The 13,694-nt window shown below is 38.0% G+C and overlaps 2 protein-coding genes across 4 annotated transcripts; one reads left to right on the forward strand and one right to left on the reverse strand.

Annotated features, from left to right (window-relative positions):
• Nucleotides 1-244: 244 nt before the first annotated feature.
• On the forward strand, nt 245-8,020 carry cilp (cartilage intermediate layer protein, nucleotide pyrophosphohydrolase). Of its 2 annotated transcripts, none has more exons than XM_067399486.1 (9): nt 245-439; nt 1,511-1,661; nt 2,264-2,326; nt 2,428-2,697; nt 3,016-3,192; nt 3,320-3,634; nt 4,225-4,333; nt 4,626-4,783; nt 4,919-8,020. In XM_067399486.1, the coding sequence occupies exons 2-9, from the start codon at nt 1,595-1,597 to the stop codon at nt 7,273-7,275; spliced, it is 3,516 nt and encodes a 1,171-aa protein (XP_067255587.1). In that variant the 5' UTR covers nt 245-439; nt 1,511-1,594; the 3' UTR covers nt 7,276-8,020. The 2 variants fall into 2 exon arrangements, with proteins under 2 accessions (XP_067255587.1, XP_067255586.1); XM_067399485.1 differs by having other exon boundaries at nt 386-506.
• Nucleotides 8,021-8,202: 182 nt separating this feature from the next.
• eif3jb (eukaryotic translation initiation factor 3, subunit Jb) lies at nt 8,203-13,093 on the reverse strand. 2 transcript variants are annotated; one of them, XM_067399491.1, is made up of 9 exons: nt 12,962-13,093; nt 12,779-12,870; nt 10,946-11,012; nt 10,493-10,525; nt 10,307-10,398; nt 10,053-10,167; nt 9,752-9,952; nt 9,449-9,522; nt 8,203-9,271 (listed from the first exon to the last, which is right to left on the reverse strand). In XM_067399491.1, the coding sequence occupies exons 1-9, from the start codon at nt 12,981-12,983 to the stop codon at nt 9,137-9,139; spliced, it is 831 nt and encodes a 276-aa protein (XP_067255592.1). In that variant the 5' UTR covers nt 12,984-13,093; the 3' UTR covers nt 8,203-9,136. The 2 variants fall into 2 exon arrangements, with proteins under 2 accessions (XP_067255592.1, XP_067255593.1); XM_067399492.1 differs by lacking the exon at nt 10,493-10,525.
• Between the last annotated feature and the right edge of the window lie 601 nt (nt 13,094-13,694).

Raw genomic sequence — 13,694 nt, forward strand, 5'->3', positions numbered from 1 at the left:
GTGAATGTTGCATAACTAAAAACATACTCCCAGCGCTGAATATCTCACCACAGTGCTGACACAACTGTGAATCATTATGGGGAAAAACACTTTGTGTATGTGTGTGTCTGTGTGTTTTTGTCTCTGTCTACTTACAACCTTATCTGAATACTTTGTCAGAGGATAAACTTTCTGCTACTAGGACTAAAAAAACTGACATATATCAATAGAGACTCTTTTATTTCTTGGAGAACATTGTTCTAGGACAGCCCTGACTGTGAAATCCAGCCCTTTACTCTACTGTACAGGAGCAGTAGATGGTGCTGAACCCATGTTGTTATTTCATGGCAGAGAGCCGACTCTATGGCTCAGGGCTGAGCTATATAAGTACTGAACACAGACCTGGATTTCACATTCACTCTCTCTCGCCTTCGCACTCCAACTATTAAGCAACTGCTCTGTAAGTACATCACAGAAACAAGCAGGAGTACAAAAGCTTTCCATTTCACAGAGAGACATTTGCTTTGGTAAGGTATCATTTTCTCAGCTATTCAGATTTCATTTCTGTAACCACATTTTGAGGATTTGGACATTAATGCTTTCCTCACTTGTAGATTTTGTTTTACTGGTCATATGGATTTTTGAGAAAAATTATCGGTTCAGTCATGAATTTGGATGTTTTGCTAACTTTTTTGTATGTACAAATGATTTTTTATCTGTATATCAGTTTGTAGTACTGTGCACTATCAGAAAAAAAAAGGTACAAAAACTGTATACAAATATGCACCATTTAGGTAATAATATGTATCATTTGGGTGTTAATATGTACACTTTATGTACTAATATGTACCATTTGGGAATTAATACGTACTCTTTAGGGGTACAAAGGTATAGCCTACCTTTTGAAATGGTACTGCCCCAGTGATAGCTTTTGCATCTTTTTTCTGAGAGTTTATAGTCTCATTGTGGCATTAAAACAAAATGTTGCATTTTGTAGTCATTTTGTTGCATTGTGTCTAGTCTTTTAAAGTCGTAACAAATGCTAATACAGAGAGAAACTGTTAAAATTGATTGCACTGAAATATTGTTGTTATTTTTTCTGTGTGCATATGGAATGTGTAGTTAGGTCTGAGCTTTCTGGCAGGATGTAAAAACAGTTGTGCATTCCCTTGACACACAGTGATGGCTCTCACAGATGTGATATTTGAGAGCAGCTAAAAATCTAAGTACTTAATGCTCTTTCTATGCAGCTTGTCTTTCTTTCAGCAGGAGCATTCATGAACTCCACTGTAATATTCATCCTGTCTAAAGTCTTTCAGTTGCTTCTGTAAAATGGAATGTTTTTAAGTACACTCATTTTAGAATTCTTCTTGGTCAGTTAGAATCTGGAAAGGCTGAAATGAGTTCATAATCAGCTGAAAAAAAGATACATGGGAGTTTCCTGTATGCATTACTGAAATGAAAACACTGTGGTCCATTTACTTTGGTGCAATTTACTAATCACCTTTATATTTATATCTGATTGGCACAGGACCTGTGTCTGGACTATTCTTAGTGTTGGAGTTGTGTGTGAGAGTCTTTACCAGAGGTCGGAGGTCATCAGCAGGGAGCCAGGATGGGCTGCCTCTCAACATGGACCTTTCTTCTGTTTCTGTTAGAAATTACAGGCACTTTATCTCAAGGTTTGTTTGGCCACAACTCCTGTGAACGTCATTTGAATCAGCAAAATTCAAACTTAATTGCTAATTCTGAGTTATTGTGAATGCAGTCATCTGACACATCATTGCTCATGGTTGAAGCTGAAAGATTTCAAAAGGATATTGACAGCTGGCTCTTAGAAACATGACTCTTCCAATACCCCAACCCCCAAACCTCTCTTTAGCAAACCCATTACCGAAGGAAAGGCAACATTGTTTTAGTGTCCCAGTATATCCAGAAGCTGAGGTGTTTTGCGAGCCAGCAGCAGAAAGCCACCTGCTAGCGATTGGTTCTACTCTGTGTGTGAACCACTAGCGGAAATCTCTGTTGTACTCTGTAAGGATAAGGGAAAGGGAATCTTAATCTGAAAGGGGATAAATCAAGAAAAAAAACAAGAAATAAAATTGAACTTCCATTAGTTAGGCACATAACAATAAGCCTTGATTAAATATACTTTTTTTTTACCACATCAAAAGCAAGTTAACCCCATCACTGGGATGCATCATTGTAAAATGTATAGAACAATGTAGAAAACTGAAATACTATGCTAAGATTTCAAGAAATAAAGCTTTTGTTTCCTTATTAGGGACATGGGGAAGCATCATGGGGACATCATGGAGACCAAACCCAGCTGTGTACCATAATGAAGGTAGGTTTGTATGTTTCTGACAATACATAACCAGTAAAATATATTTCAAAAGGCAATCCAAACTGATCTTTAAAGCCATACAAAACTTTCCTTTTCCTCAGATAATTACGAGTGGACCACATGGTTCAATGTAGATCACCCTGGAGGAAAAGGAGACTATGAGAAGCTGAATGCCATTCGTTTTTATTATCAAGCGCGTGTGTGTGAGGTTCCTCGAGCTCTAGAGGCACGCACTACCGAATGGATCCCAGCTCGCAACACTGGGGAAAGAGTACATGCTGACCCAGCTTTAGGGTTCTGGTGTGTCAATGATGAACAGCCTGTTGGGAGGAACTGCTCAAACTATGCCGTACGCTTTCTATGTCCAAAAAGTAAGTAAATGTGGCAAAACTATTCCCTGCAACGTACTGCGTGGTTCTTTAAAGACAATAATAATGCTTCTAACAATCATTGTAAATATATAATGTTCAAAGCTCAGTTTTATTGTGCACATTTTCCCTGATAATGATGGTTTATTATGCAAATTAAATATAGAACAGGTGGATTTATTGATGATGCTGCAGAAATAATTTTATTCTATTATTATGAGTTTACCATGAATTAACAGTGCAGTTTTTATCAGGTGATGACTTCATATAAAGCACAAAGTAAATTAATTTATATTTAGCAGAATCTCTCTCTCCATTCAGACATTGTTTCAGATAATGAAGAACTGATATGGGGTCCATGGTCAGAGTGGACTGTGTGTCCAGCCCAGTGCAATCAGGTGGCAACACAGCATCGCTCTAGAAGCTGCAAATCCAATTCCAAGCAATGCAATGGCCAAGCTCTCGAGGCTAGGTCATGTCAAGGCCCACCTTGTCCACGTAATGCATTTATTCAGTTTCCTAAAGATTAAAAATGATAATTTTCTTGTCAATTAGACTTTAGCTAATCTTTATTGTCATCTTTCCATTTGATTAAAAAAAATCTCTTTCTCCTTTTCTTCCCTAGGCTGTGAACTGCAGTGTGTGATGGGCAAGGTAAATGATGAGTGTGATGGCTGCAATTGCCAGGATCATACAGTTTTAGGATCAGTCCGTAGTGCGGGGGGTCTCCCTGCACCTGGAGCTGCCATTCTCCATGCTGGTTCCAGGCCCAAACTCCTCACTGTTACTGATCACAATGGGCACTTTCTGGTCCCTGGAATCTGCCCTGATGGCAACACTACTCTGATGATTAAGCTGAATAATCACGCTCCACAACAAGTCACCGTGCCACCAAGCACCGAACGCACTTCTGTCCTCATTTTAAAGCTAGAGAGAGCAAGTAATGATTCTTTTAATGACCTTGAATGCATGTAATCTATTCTGTATTAGCATTAGATACTACCTTAAGAAGACATTTCAAGAGCTATTTAAATGTTAAAATCAATCCATGTCTTAACAACATTTTCACTGGCCCCCACCACAAAAGAATGATCAATTTTGTGTTAGAATTTTTGTAAATGTTGTTTTATTTTATTTATTTTTCCCTACTAAAATAATTTCTCCTTATATATATATATATATATATATAGCTGAATCTCTCTCTCTCTCTCTCTCTCTCTCTCTCTATATATATATATATATATTCTGCTATTATGTAACTCAATGGCAAAAATGTAACTCTTAAGGAAAACAATGGCATATAATGTAAAACATTACTGATTGGGTTGTAGTTTAACACATTGATGCTGATGCTTTCAAGATGATCACAACTCTTTGTTGCTATTTAGACAAAACCTCATCCATGTTAGCTAGCTATATAACATTGTCTTGGTGAAAATTCTGCAGAATTTGCAACAACAAAGTAGAATACATAACAGAAATGGATGTACAAGATCAATATTTGTAACACAATATCCCTGTGTTCCTCAGAAAAACTGTATGTGCTAAAAAACCCTGAGAACAAGGCCAGAAGGGAAGGTCAGACAGCTGCCTTCTGTTGTAAGGTCGATGGGACACCTGAACCAAGCCAGTATGAATGGTAAGAATTGATGTTTACTATAGAATTTCAGCAGAATACAAGGATGTACGTATTAATAAAAACATGTTAGCAGATGGCATTAAATGACAAAGTAGAGAATCACAAAGAGCATCTAGTATCTAAAGTCAAAGCCCTCATGTCTTATGTGCCTTCAAATTAATATGACAGGTCTATATGAGGACAGTTCACACAAACCAAGTCATACAAACCATGGGGTCCCCACCCCATGGCAACAGTAATCCTGAATGTGAATCAGTTATCCTGAATGTTAATCACTGTTGTAAATCTTTAGGTTCCACAATGGCACTCTGCTGGACAGGAGTCAGTATCAGTATGACGAGACACTGGTTTTGAGGAATCTCAGTTTGGACCATATTGGAGAATACTACTGCAGAGCCAGTAATGAGAACGGTGCCATCAAATCCAAACCAGCCACCCTCACGGTTATTGGTGTGCCCTTATATCCTACTTTAACTATAGGCCTACATATTTTATATTAACCTAAACTATATCTATCAAAATACTTTACAAATACTGTGATCTCAGTTTGGTATTTATCTGTTTTCTATCTATTTCTGTGTTAAGGTCAAAAAGCGCCATCATGCAACCCTAAGCCTGATTCCCACCTGATCCGTCTACCACATGACTGCTTTCAAAACGAGACCAACTCTTTCTACTACGATGTGGGGAGATGCCCAACCTCCACATGCACAGGGAAGCTGGATAACGGCATCAGATGCAAAGACTCAGTTTCCTACTGCTGTGGAGTTTCAAACATGGAGGAGAAAGAGATTATATGTCAGGGATATCAGTTGCCTATCATGGTAGTAACTCAATGTGGTTGCAAAACATGTGTGGAGACAAAAGCTATTGTTCGTGGACGTGCTATTGCAGCAGACACTGATGAACCCATGAGGTTTGGATACATCTACATGGATGGCACAAGAGTAAGTCGAACTGGATACAAAGGCACATTCTCAATCCAGGTACCAACAAACACAAAGCGTCTGGTCCTCACATTTGTGGACAACATGCAGAAGTTCGTGAACACCACAAAAGTTTTACCATTCAATCCTAAAGGTGGAGCTGTGTTCCATGAGATCAAGCTGTTGAGGAAAAAGCCTGCTGTTACAATTAGCTCAAGAGAAACTAACAAGCTAGATCTTGGTGAGGTAGAAGGCCAGGATCCCATTGCTGAGATTGAAATCCCACCCAATGCGTTCTATAAAGAAAATGGAGAGGTGTTCATGGGAAATGTCAAAGCCAGCGTGACTTTCCTCGATCCCAGGGATTTATCAACAGCAGCGGCTGCCCAAAGTGATCTCAACTTCATTGGCGATGAAGGTGACACTCTGCCCTTGAGGACCTATGGAATGTTCTCAGTGGACTTCAGGGACGAAGAAGGAGGCGAGTCGCTCAATGCCGGAGAGGTGAAAGTGCGTCTCGATGCAGCACAAGTAAAGATGCCTGAGCACTTGAAGACCATGAAATTATGGTCTCTTAATCCTGATACAGGTTTGTGGGAAGAGGAGGGCCAGTTCCATGCTGAGAAGAAGCAACGGGGGAAAAGAGAGGAGAGGACCTTCCTCATAGGTAACATGGAAATCCGTGAGCGGCGGCTGTTTAACTTGGATGTACCTGAGAACAGGAGATGTTATGTGAAAGTGCGGGCTTTCCGTAGCGAACGGTACATGCCAAGTGAGCAAATCGAAGGAGTTGTGACGACTTTAATAAATATGGAGCCCACACCAGGGTTTTCAACCAACCCTCGGGCTTGGGGTAGATTTGACAGCGTCATCACTGGCCCAAATGGTGCGTGCCTTCCAGCCTTCTGTGATGAACAGAAAGCAGATGCATATTCTGCCTACGTCATGGCCAACCTTGGGGGAGAAGAGCTAGAGGCAGTAGCATCCTCTCCTAAGTTGAATCCTAACATTGTTGGCGTCCCGCAACCCTATTTGAATAAACTTAACTACAGACGCACAGACCACGATGATCCCAGAATAAAAAAGACAGCATTCAGTATGAACGTGGCCAAACCTCGGTCAAACGCAGCCGAGGAGGCCAATGGTCCAGTTTACCCATTTGAAAAGCTTAAAGAGTGTGAGGAAGCTCCATTCAGTGCAGCTCACTTCCGTTTCTCGAGAGTTGAAGGAGATCGGTATGATTATAACACAGTGCCTTTCAATGAGGACGATCCCATGAGCTGGACTGAAGACTACTTGAGTTGGTGGCCAAAGCCTATGGAATACAGGGCCTGCTACATTAAAGTAAGACTCAATAGTGCCCATGAGATCAACGTTCGTTCTCGCAATATGGGAGGTACCCATCCAAAAACCGTTGGCCAACTATATGGCATCCGTGACACCAGAAGCATCCGGGACATGGATCAGTCAACTGTTTCAGCTGTGTGTCTGGAGTTTAAGTGCAGTGGGATGCTCTATGATCAAGACAGAGTGGATCGGACCCTTGTGAAGGTAATGCCTCAGGGCAGCTGCAAGCGAGACAGTGTAAACAGCATGCTACAGGAATACTTGGTAAATCACCTTCCACTGGCTGTCAACAATGACACAAATGAGTTCACCATGCTTGCACCTCTGGACCCTCTGGGCCACAACTATGGTATCTATACAGTGACTGACCAAGACCCCAGGACGGCAAAAGAAATTGCGCTTGGCCGTTGTTTTGATGGTACATCAGATGGCACCTCTCGAGTCATGAAGAGCAATGAAGGTGTGGCATTAACATTCACCTGTGGTGCTAAAGAGGTCACTAGGCAGAGTATGTTCCAGCAGATGCAGAACTCACTGGGTCAGGCCACAGCTGGAAGTGCACGGCCAGGAAGAGGAAATCGGAGGCAGAGAGGCGGCTCAACATCACCTCGCAGCAGTAAGAGGAGGAGTACTCGTAATTCCTATACACGTGCCCAGCTTGTTGGTTGATATTCCAAGAACTTAAAAACTCTACATGAGACAAGACAGACCCATTCTCTATGGGGGCTGCTCTTATGAGAGTTACTGGATTTAAGCCATTTTCAAACATGATAGCAATAAGAAAATAACAGACATATTTGATCAAGGCTGGGGCAAAGTCTTTTCATATTACTTAATTTAGTAATTTAGGTTTGCTGATCACATCAACTGGCAAACAATATTACAGATTTTATGAATTGCAAAGCAAATTCGTATTAGAGTGGATAATTTTTTTTTTAACAAATTATTTTTTAATAATTTCACCTATTAAAAGCCTAAAATAAAAAAAAACTAAAATAACAAAAAAAAATTTAAACTTAGCAACTCCAGAGGAATGTGTGCTTCATGTAATTTTTCATTTACAGATTTTCTATTCACTTGTACTGTGGTAAATATTTTACTACTTGAAATTGTAAATAGTCGAATATTTATTGCATACTTCAGAGAATCAGAGACAAAGCAGTTGAATGTAACATCTCCACCTAAACATGTATGCCCTTTATCACTCAATTAATTAGAAAAACTCTGAAGTTGTCCAAACCCCTCACAAAAATAGTGATTCCTTTATATCAATGATTTTATTATTCTTAAAAAAAAAAAAAAAAACTATACCTTTCAGTCTTTGTATTGTTGCTGCCCATTTTTTTTACAATTTGTAAGAAAAGCTGTTTTCTTATAAACATTTTTGCTGATAAAGTTTCATTTTCATTTCATTTTACTACATACCTGTAGAAGCTATATTGTATAGTAACAATGGGTCAAACAAACACAACACCTGTTTGCTTCAGCTAGTGATTACAATTTATATTCTCGTATTAGCAGAAATATTCAATATTGCTGTTAATATGACAATCATTAATCAGCTGGTCAAGCGTGTAGCAATACTGAGCTAATTTAAAATATACTTTGGTGGAAAAACAAAACTGCACAGCTATTCTGCATTCATATGAAGGCAAGGTCATAATTCAACAGATTCAACATAAGGCTTGGTTTCGGTTGTTTTACTTCCATTTTTCCATCCCTTCATTTAATCAGTGTACCACCTCTAGGGCCAGAAGCATAAACATAGCCATTGTAACTTAAGAATTAGTATGACCAAGTAGCAATTAGTCAAGGGGCAATCAGTCTTACTTTTTGGTTTCAAATTAGACCAATCTAATGTAACTGACTTAAAAGAGTTATGAACAGTCTTAAAGAAAAAAACAAAACAAAAATGTGATGACCAACTTGTAAGTCTTAGCAGTATATGCAGTACTAGTGTCGACTCCGAGCACTGACAAACATCCGATTTTGATTTCAAATGCTGATTTACACTATGATTCACGTTTGGAAAACTTATACCTTTTCCAATTGTGTATAAATATGCAAGAAAAGTACAACCACACTTTCAATAAGGATGTCCTATGAAGAAATTAATTTGCATAGAGCATCACTTTTACTTTTGTGTAACTGAAATTGCACAGCTTTAAAAACATAAGCCATTTTTAATGAAAACAAAAGAGATTTTCTACAATGTTTTCTATAAGGCATTGAAATTCTTATTTAGGCCAATCAAAGGAAATGCCTCCATCAAAAATGTCCCACATCATACAATACGTTTTTGAAAAATATTCAAGGCCATCTGAGTAAATTTGCCTTTCCCCATTTGCCGCTGGGGTGCAATGGGCTGATAGCAGCTTTATGAGGAGTCTGTCACCACTGGAACGAAGTAAAGGATTGACACATTGTTCAGTGTTCAAGATGGCACTGAGTAGCATGAACGGGTACATGTTGCATGTCTCCAGGGGCGTCTGGGCACAGAGGGAATAGGAAAGGGGGCGATGAACCTTCGTCACATGAAGTCATCGTAGTCATTGCCGTAGCCACCGTCAAATTCACCATAATCAGCAAAGTCATCTTTCAGTTTTGCTTTCAATCCTCCACCAGGGAGTACACCTTTCTTCTTTTTCTTATTTGCCTTCTTTTCCTGTAAATAATGCAACAGCAACAAATTAAGATTGAGTACTTTTCTATTGATATTACGATCATAATGAACAATACAGAATTATAAAAACAAATGTGTGTGGATGTGAATTTCATCCTCAATTGAAGGTCCTCCAAAACAGAGTACACAAGATTAAAAACAGTAAATCATTAAACTCACCTTTTCTTGCTTTTGTTTTTCACTGAGCAGAACAGACAAAGAAGTACTTATTTTCTTCAGGTCATCTACTTCCACTACACACACACAAAGAGAAAGAGAGAGAGAGAGAGGGAGAGAGAGAGGGAGAAGAACACAATGATTAGCATTCAGACAGTTTGCATGGTTTTATGTGTACGCAACCCACTATATAATCTACACAGCTGGGGAAATATCAGAAATTCCTTGCCACAAACATCCAATCTTTTAGAATAAAAAAAGATGATAATTATACACATCCAACTCAAAATACTATTCTGCACTTACATGAAATACAAAGCTCTCGAAAGAGTGACTCCAAAAAGCTGGAATAATGCACTGATTTTTCAAACTGTGTTATCTTGTCTTTCAGTAATTTTTCAAATGCAACAAAGTCATCTTTGGATGAGGGGCACATGGCTTCAATTCCAGAGGCATTGTTTGTTGTGATTACAGTAGTAGAGGCATTTGCAGCAGCAGGATCAACACCTGAAATCAGAAAGTTTGTTCAATGATTAACCGTTACATATACAATATAGGCACTGCATATTTTTCAAATTAAGTGTCATGCAAATAACCCATTTCTTACCAAATGCCTCACGGGCCAATTCCAAGTCTGCCTCCTCTTGCAGCTTCTTCACTCGAAGCTTCTCTGCTAAAAGCTCTTCTGGTGATAAACTCTCACTTATCTCTGATTCTTCTATCTATTCAGAGTTCAAAAACCACCAAGTTTCAAAAACAAAGGTTATAAACGGTTTGAAATGTACAAAATAAAGGAGTATCAGGAGATAAAGGGATTAATTCATTAATGAGTGAATATACAACCAATAATATTGTTCATACCTTCTTTTTCAACTCCTCTTGTTTTTTCTTTTGCTTAATTTCTTTCTCTTTTATTTTATCACTTAATTTTTTCTTCTCAGGAGGTTTCACCTCTAAAGGAAATGTAATGCAAACAATAAGAGTACTTTCCACTTGGGTTAAAGGGATAGTTTACCCAGAAATTAAAATTTTTCATCAATTACTCACCTTCAAGTTGTTCCAAACCTGTATGAGTTTCTTCTGTTGAACACAAAAGAAGATTTTTTAAAGAATGTTGTAAATCAAACAGTTAGTCATTCAATGACCACAATAGTGATTGAAAAAAACAAAAAACAAACAAACAAAAAAAAACAACACATGGATGTCAATGGCTACCATCAACTGTCCGGTTACCAACATTATCTTCTTTTGTGTTCAACAGAAGAAAGAAACTCATACAGGTTTGGAACAACATGAGAGTGAGTAAATAATGACAATATTTTCATTTTTGGGGGAACTATCCCTTTAAAGAATACAGTAATAAAATACACACACAAATAAATAAATAAAATAAAATAACAGCCCAAAAAGGTCTACATGATGCCCAGTTTTACACGTATGCGTTTGTTCAGCCTACGGCATTTACATTGTGAAATCTGACAGTTCAACAGAGATCAATACCAGCTTTTATCTGTTCAGATTTCTTCTCTTCCTCCTTCTCGTCCTCCTCATCATCATCCCAGTTATCCTACAAAATGAAATATACAGTTGACAAACTGTATGCAAACTAATATGCAAAAACCATATGCAAACTAATAAAATAAGTTGTTTGTTATGCAGCTCTGTAATAAGTGGGATAATATATTGACTCTTTGACTCTTGATTACTCCTTACATGTACAATCAAACCAAAAATTATTCAATGTTTTTGATATATTTTTACTAGTGGGTGCAGGACGCTATAGTTCATTTATGTAAGTGAGGATAGCAAAATAAAATAAACTGACATTTTATACCAAAAATTTCTTCATACAGTGGACTACTAGTAAAACTGATAAAAAATTTGGAACAAAAAAATTATTCACTTTGACCTGACCATGTTTTGCTTAAGTGTCATCTGACATATTTAAGATGAATTTTTCTGACAGTTTAACTCTGAGATCCTATTTTATTACCATTTTTTTTAAACTATAGTGAATAAACTGTATTAATGAATGAAATGTTCAAGGTGTCTGAATAAATTTTGGTTTGACTGTATAATGAAATTTATAAAGCATAATTTCTTCACCATAAAATTAATAAGAGCACAAGTCTTTTTGATTCATTCGGCCAGAATAATTACAGTCCCAAAGGTTATAAAACTACAACATTTAAGCCCATCTTACATCAAGTTAAACAAATTCTCTTAATACTGGCTAACTTGGTAGCAATGCTTATCTAATTTAAAACAAAACTGATTATAGCGGACTTATATTTGAGCTGAGCAACTAGAACTACAGAAATGTCCATGACTTTTTAAAGACTTTTTTAAGGCACAGAAATCATGTCAGTTCCCTGCCATTCCCAGGTTTTCCATGGCTGTGTCATTGAAGAAAAGTCAATTTGAACTCAGGCCTCAGTTAACAGGTTCACTCAGCGAGTCATTTCTAGAACTGCTTCAAACAAAACAACTCGCAGTAAAGGTCGATAACACGTGTGCGCGCACACAGCTCAGTTCGAGAAGAGGATGACGCGCGAGAGAATTCTAGATTTGCGCGTCAACGCGATATGACTCAATCGCGTCATGACGTCAACAGGAACTCAACCAGCTGCTGCCTGGCGCAAAAATTACAGCATCCACATGACAGCAATGGTCACGACGTAAAACACAAACGCGCACAATAAAAGCATCCAAAACATTAAAAAGAAAGTATTTGGAACTAGCAAGAACGTGACAGGCATGTCTTCCTTGTTAGGAAACTATAAAATGCGGCATAAAAGGTTCTCTGAAAGCTAAAGTAGTAACAACTATGATTAGTAACACGTTTATGAACGACAACACAAATAAAAAACGCTGCTAATGAAGGTCCACGCTTGCTCTCTGATGAAATTTGGATTCATATCAGTCAATAAATTTCAACACAGACACTCACATAAACTGGCCGACGTGCTGTCAAAGCTACTACATTAGTTTGATTAATCTATAATGGACTGGCAGATGATTATTGCTAAAAGAAAAACTGTCAGATAACAGATCTGTAAAACTGGAAGCTGACACGTTTGCTGACGTAAACACACAGAAACTGTCAGTGTCACAGTAGTGCTAGAAAATCATGAACACACTACTGGATACAGCTGGTGAATCTAAATAAAATGGGCCTGTTCTAGGTTAGCTAAACGGCTAAAAATAATACACCATGAATGGCCATATTAGTGCTGATACCTTTAGCCACATATCATTCGATAAAACAGAATTGAAAGCACTAAAACGGTCTTTAGTGATAAAGTTTTGATTACATGGTCATTCGCACGTTACCTTCACGTCTTCCTCCTCGTCCTCGCCTTCCCATTTATCGAGCAGCCCGGGGGCAGTTACGATCGGCTCACTTGCCTCGAAGTTGTCAGCGTCTTTCGAAAAACAAAATAATGTCGTGGTTAAGACAGTGACCGACACCCTCTCTCATACACGTAACCTCAAAATGTTGAAAGTAATCCTTACCCCAGCCGTCGGAATCCGCCATCTTGGCTTAGTGTGAGTTAGTTAAAGTAGTAGCTGAGAGAAAGCATGTGCACAGAACTGCTCTGATCTGCGCGCTTCTGTGTTTCATGCTGACGGGAGAGCCCGCGCGCCACTGCGCTACAACGCCCTCGTGTGGTCATTACTGCCAGGTCATGCGCCAATAATAATGATGATCAAATAAATAATAATAGCATTATTAATAATATGAAGACTTCACATGCAAAAGTACCGTTTGAAATTTTCTTCTAAAATGAGCATTTTTATCAAGCTCGTATGTTTATGTTCAGTAATTTCACTTTAATGGCAATAGGTCATTTTCAGTGCCATTAGAGTGAAATAACTGAACATAAACATGCAAGCTTGATAAAAATGCTTATTTTAGAAGAAAAATTCAGACGGCACTTAGAGGCTTTTGAAGTCTTCATATGTTGTATTATGTTTATTATTATTATTATAGGTAATAATGATTATTGTTTATGTTGTATAAATATGTTATAGTTTATAAGTCCCCTTATCTCTGGAAATATTTTTTATTTTTAAAGATACATGCACTGATTTATGCACAACAATACAAAATGAAAATGGAGTCATTAGGTGGCATAATATATTATGACAAATAGGTAGATTTGCATAAGTAGCCCAAGCAAATACATGAGTAAGTGAACAAGTAAACTTCACAGTCAAGTTTTTATTTTAAGTTAATACAACCCCT

The sequence above is a fragment of the Chanodichthys erythropterus genome, chromosome 11 (assembly GCF_024489055.1).
Source record: "Chanodichthys erythropterus isolate Z2021 chromosome 11, ASM2448905v1, whole genome shotgun sequence".
In the NCBI taxonomy this organism is placed as follows: Eukaryota; Metazoa; Chordata; class Actinopteri; order Cypriniformes; family Xenocyprididae; genus Chanodichthys; species Chanodichthys erythropterus.

What these genes read in the sequence shown, in the direction of transcription:
- cilp (XM_067399486.1), top strand. Translation starts at nt 1,595, where the DNA reads ATGGGCTGCCTCTCAACATGGACCTTTCTTCTGTTTCTGTTAGAAATT. An exon ending in TACAGGCACTTTATCTCAAG is followed by an intron (nt 1,662 to 2,263) that starts GTTTGTTTGGCC and finishes TTTCCTTATTAG; the next exon opens with GGACATGGGGAAGCATCATG. An exon ending in AGCTGTGTACCATAATGAAG is followed by an intron (nt 2,327 to 2,427) that starts GTAGGTTTGTAT and finishes CCTTTTCCTCAG; the next exon opens with ATAATTACGAGTGGACCACA.
- eif3jb (XM_067399491.1), bottom strand. Translation starts at nt 12,983, where the DNA reads ATGGCGGATTCCGACGGCTGGG. An exon ending in AGGTTTGGAACAACTTGAAG is followed by an intron (nt 10,399 to 10,492) that starts GTGAGTAATTGA and finishes CATTTCCTTTAG; the next exon opens with AGGTGAAACCTCCTGAGAAG. An exon ending in AAGAGGAGTTGAAAAAGAAG is followed by an intron (nt 10,168 to 10,306) that starts GTATGAACAATA and finishes AACTCTGAATAG; the next exon opens with ATAGAAGAATCAGAGATAAG.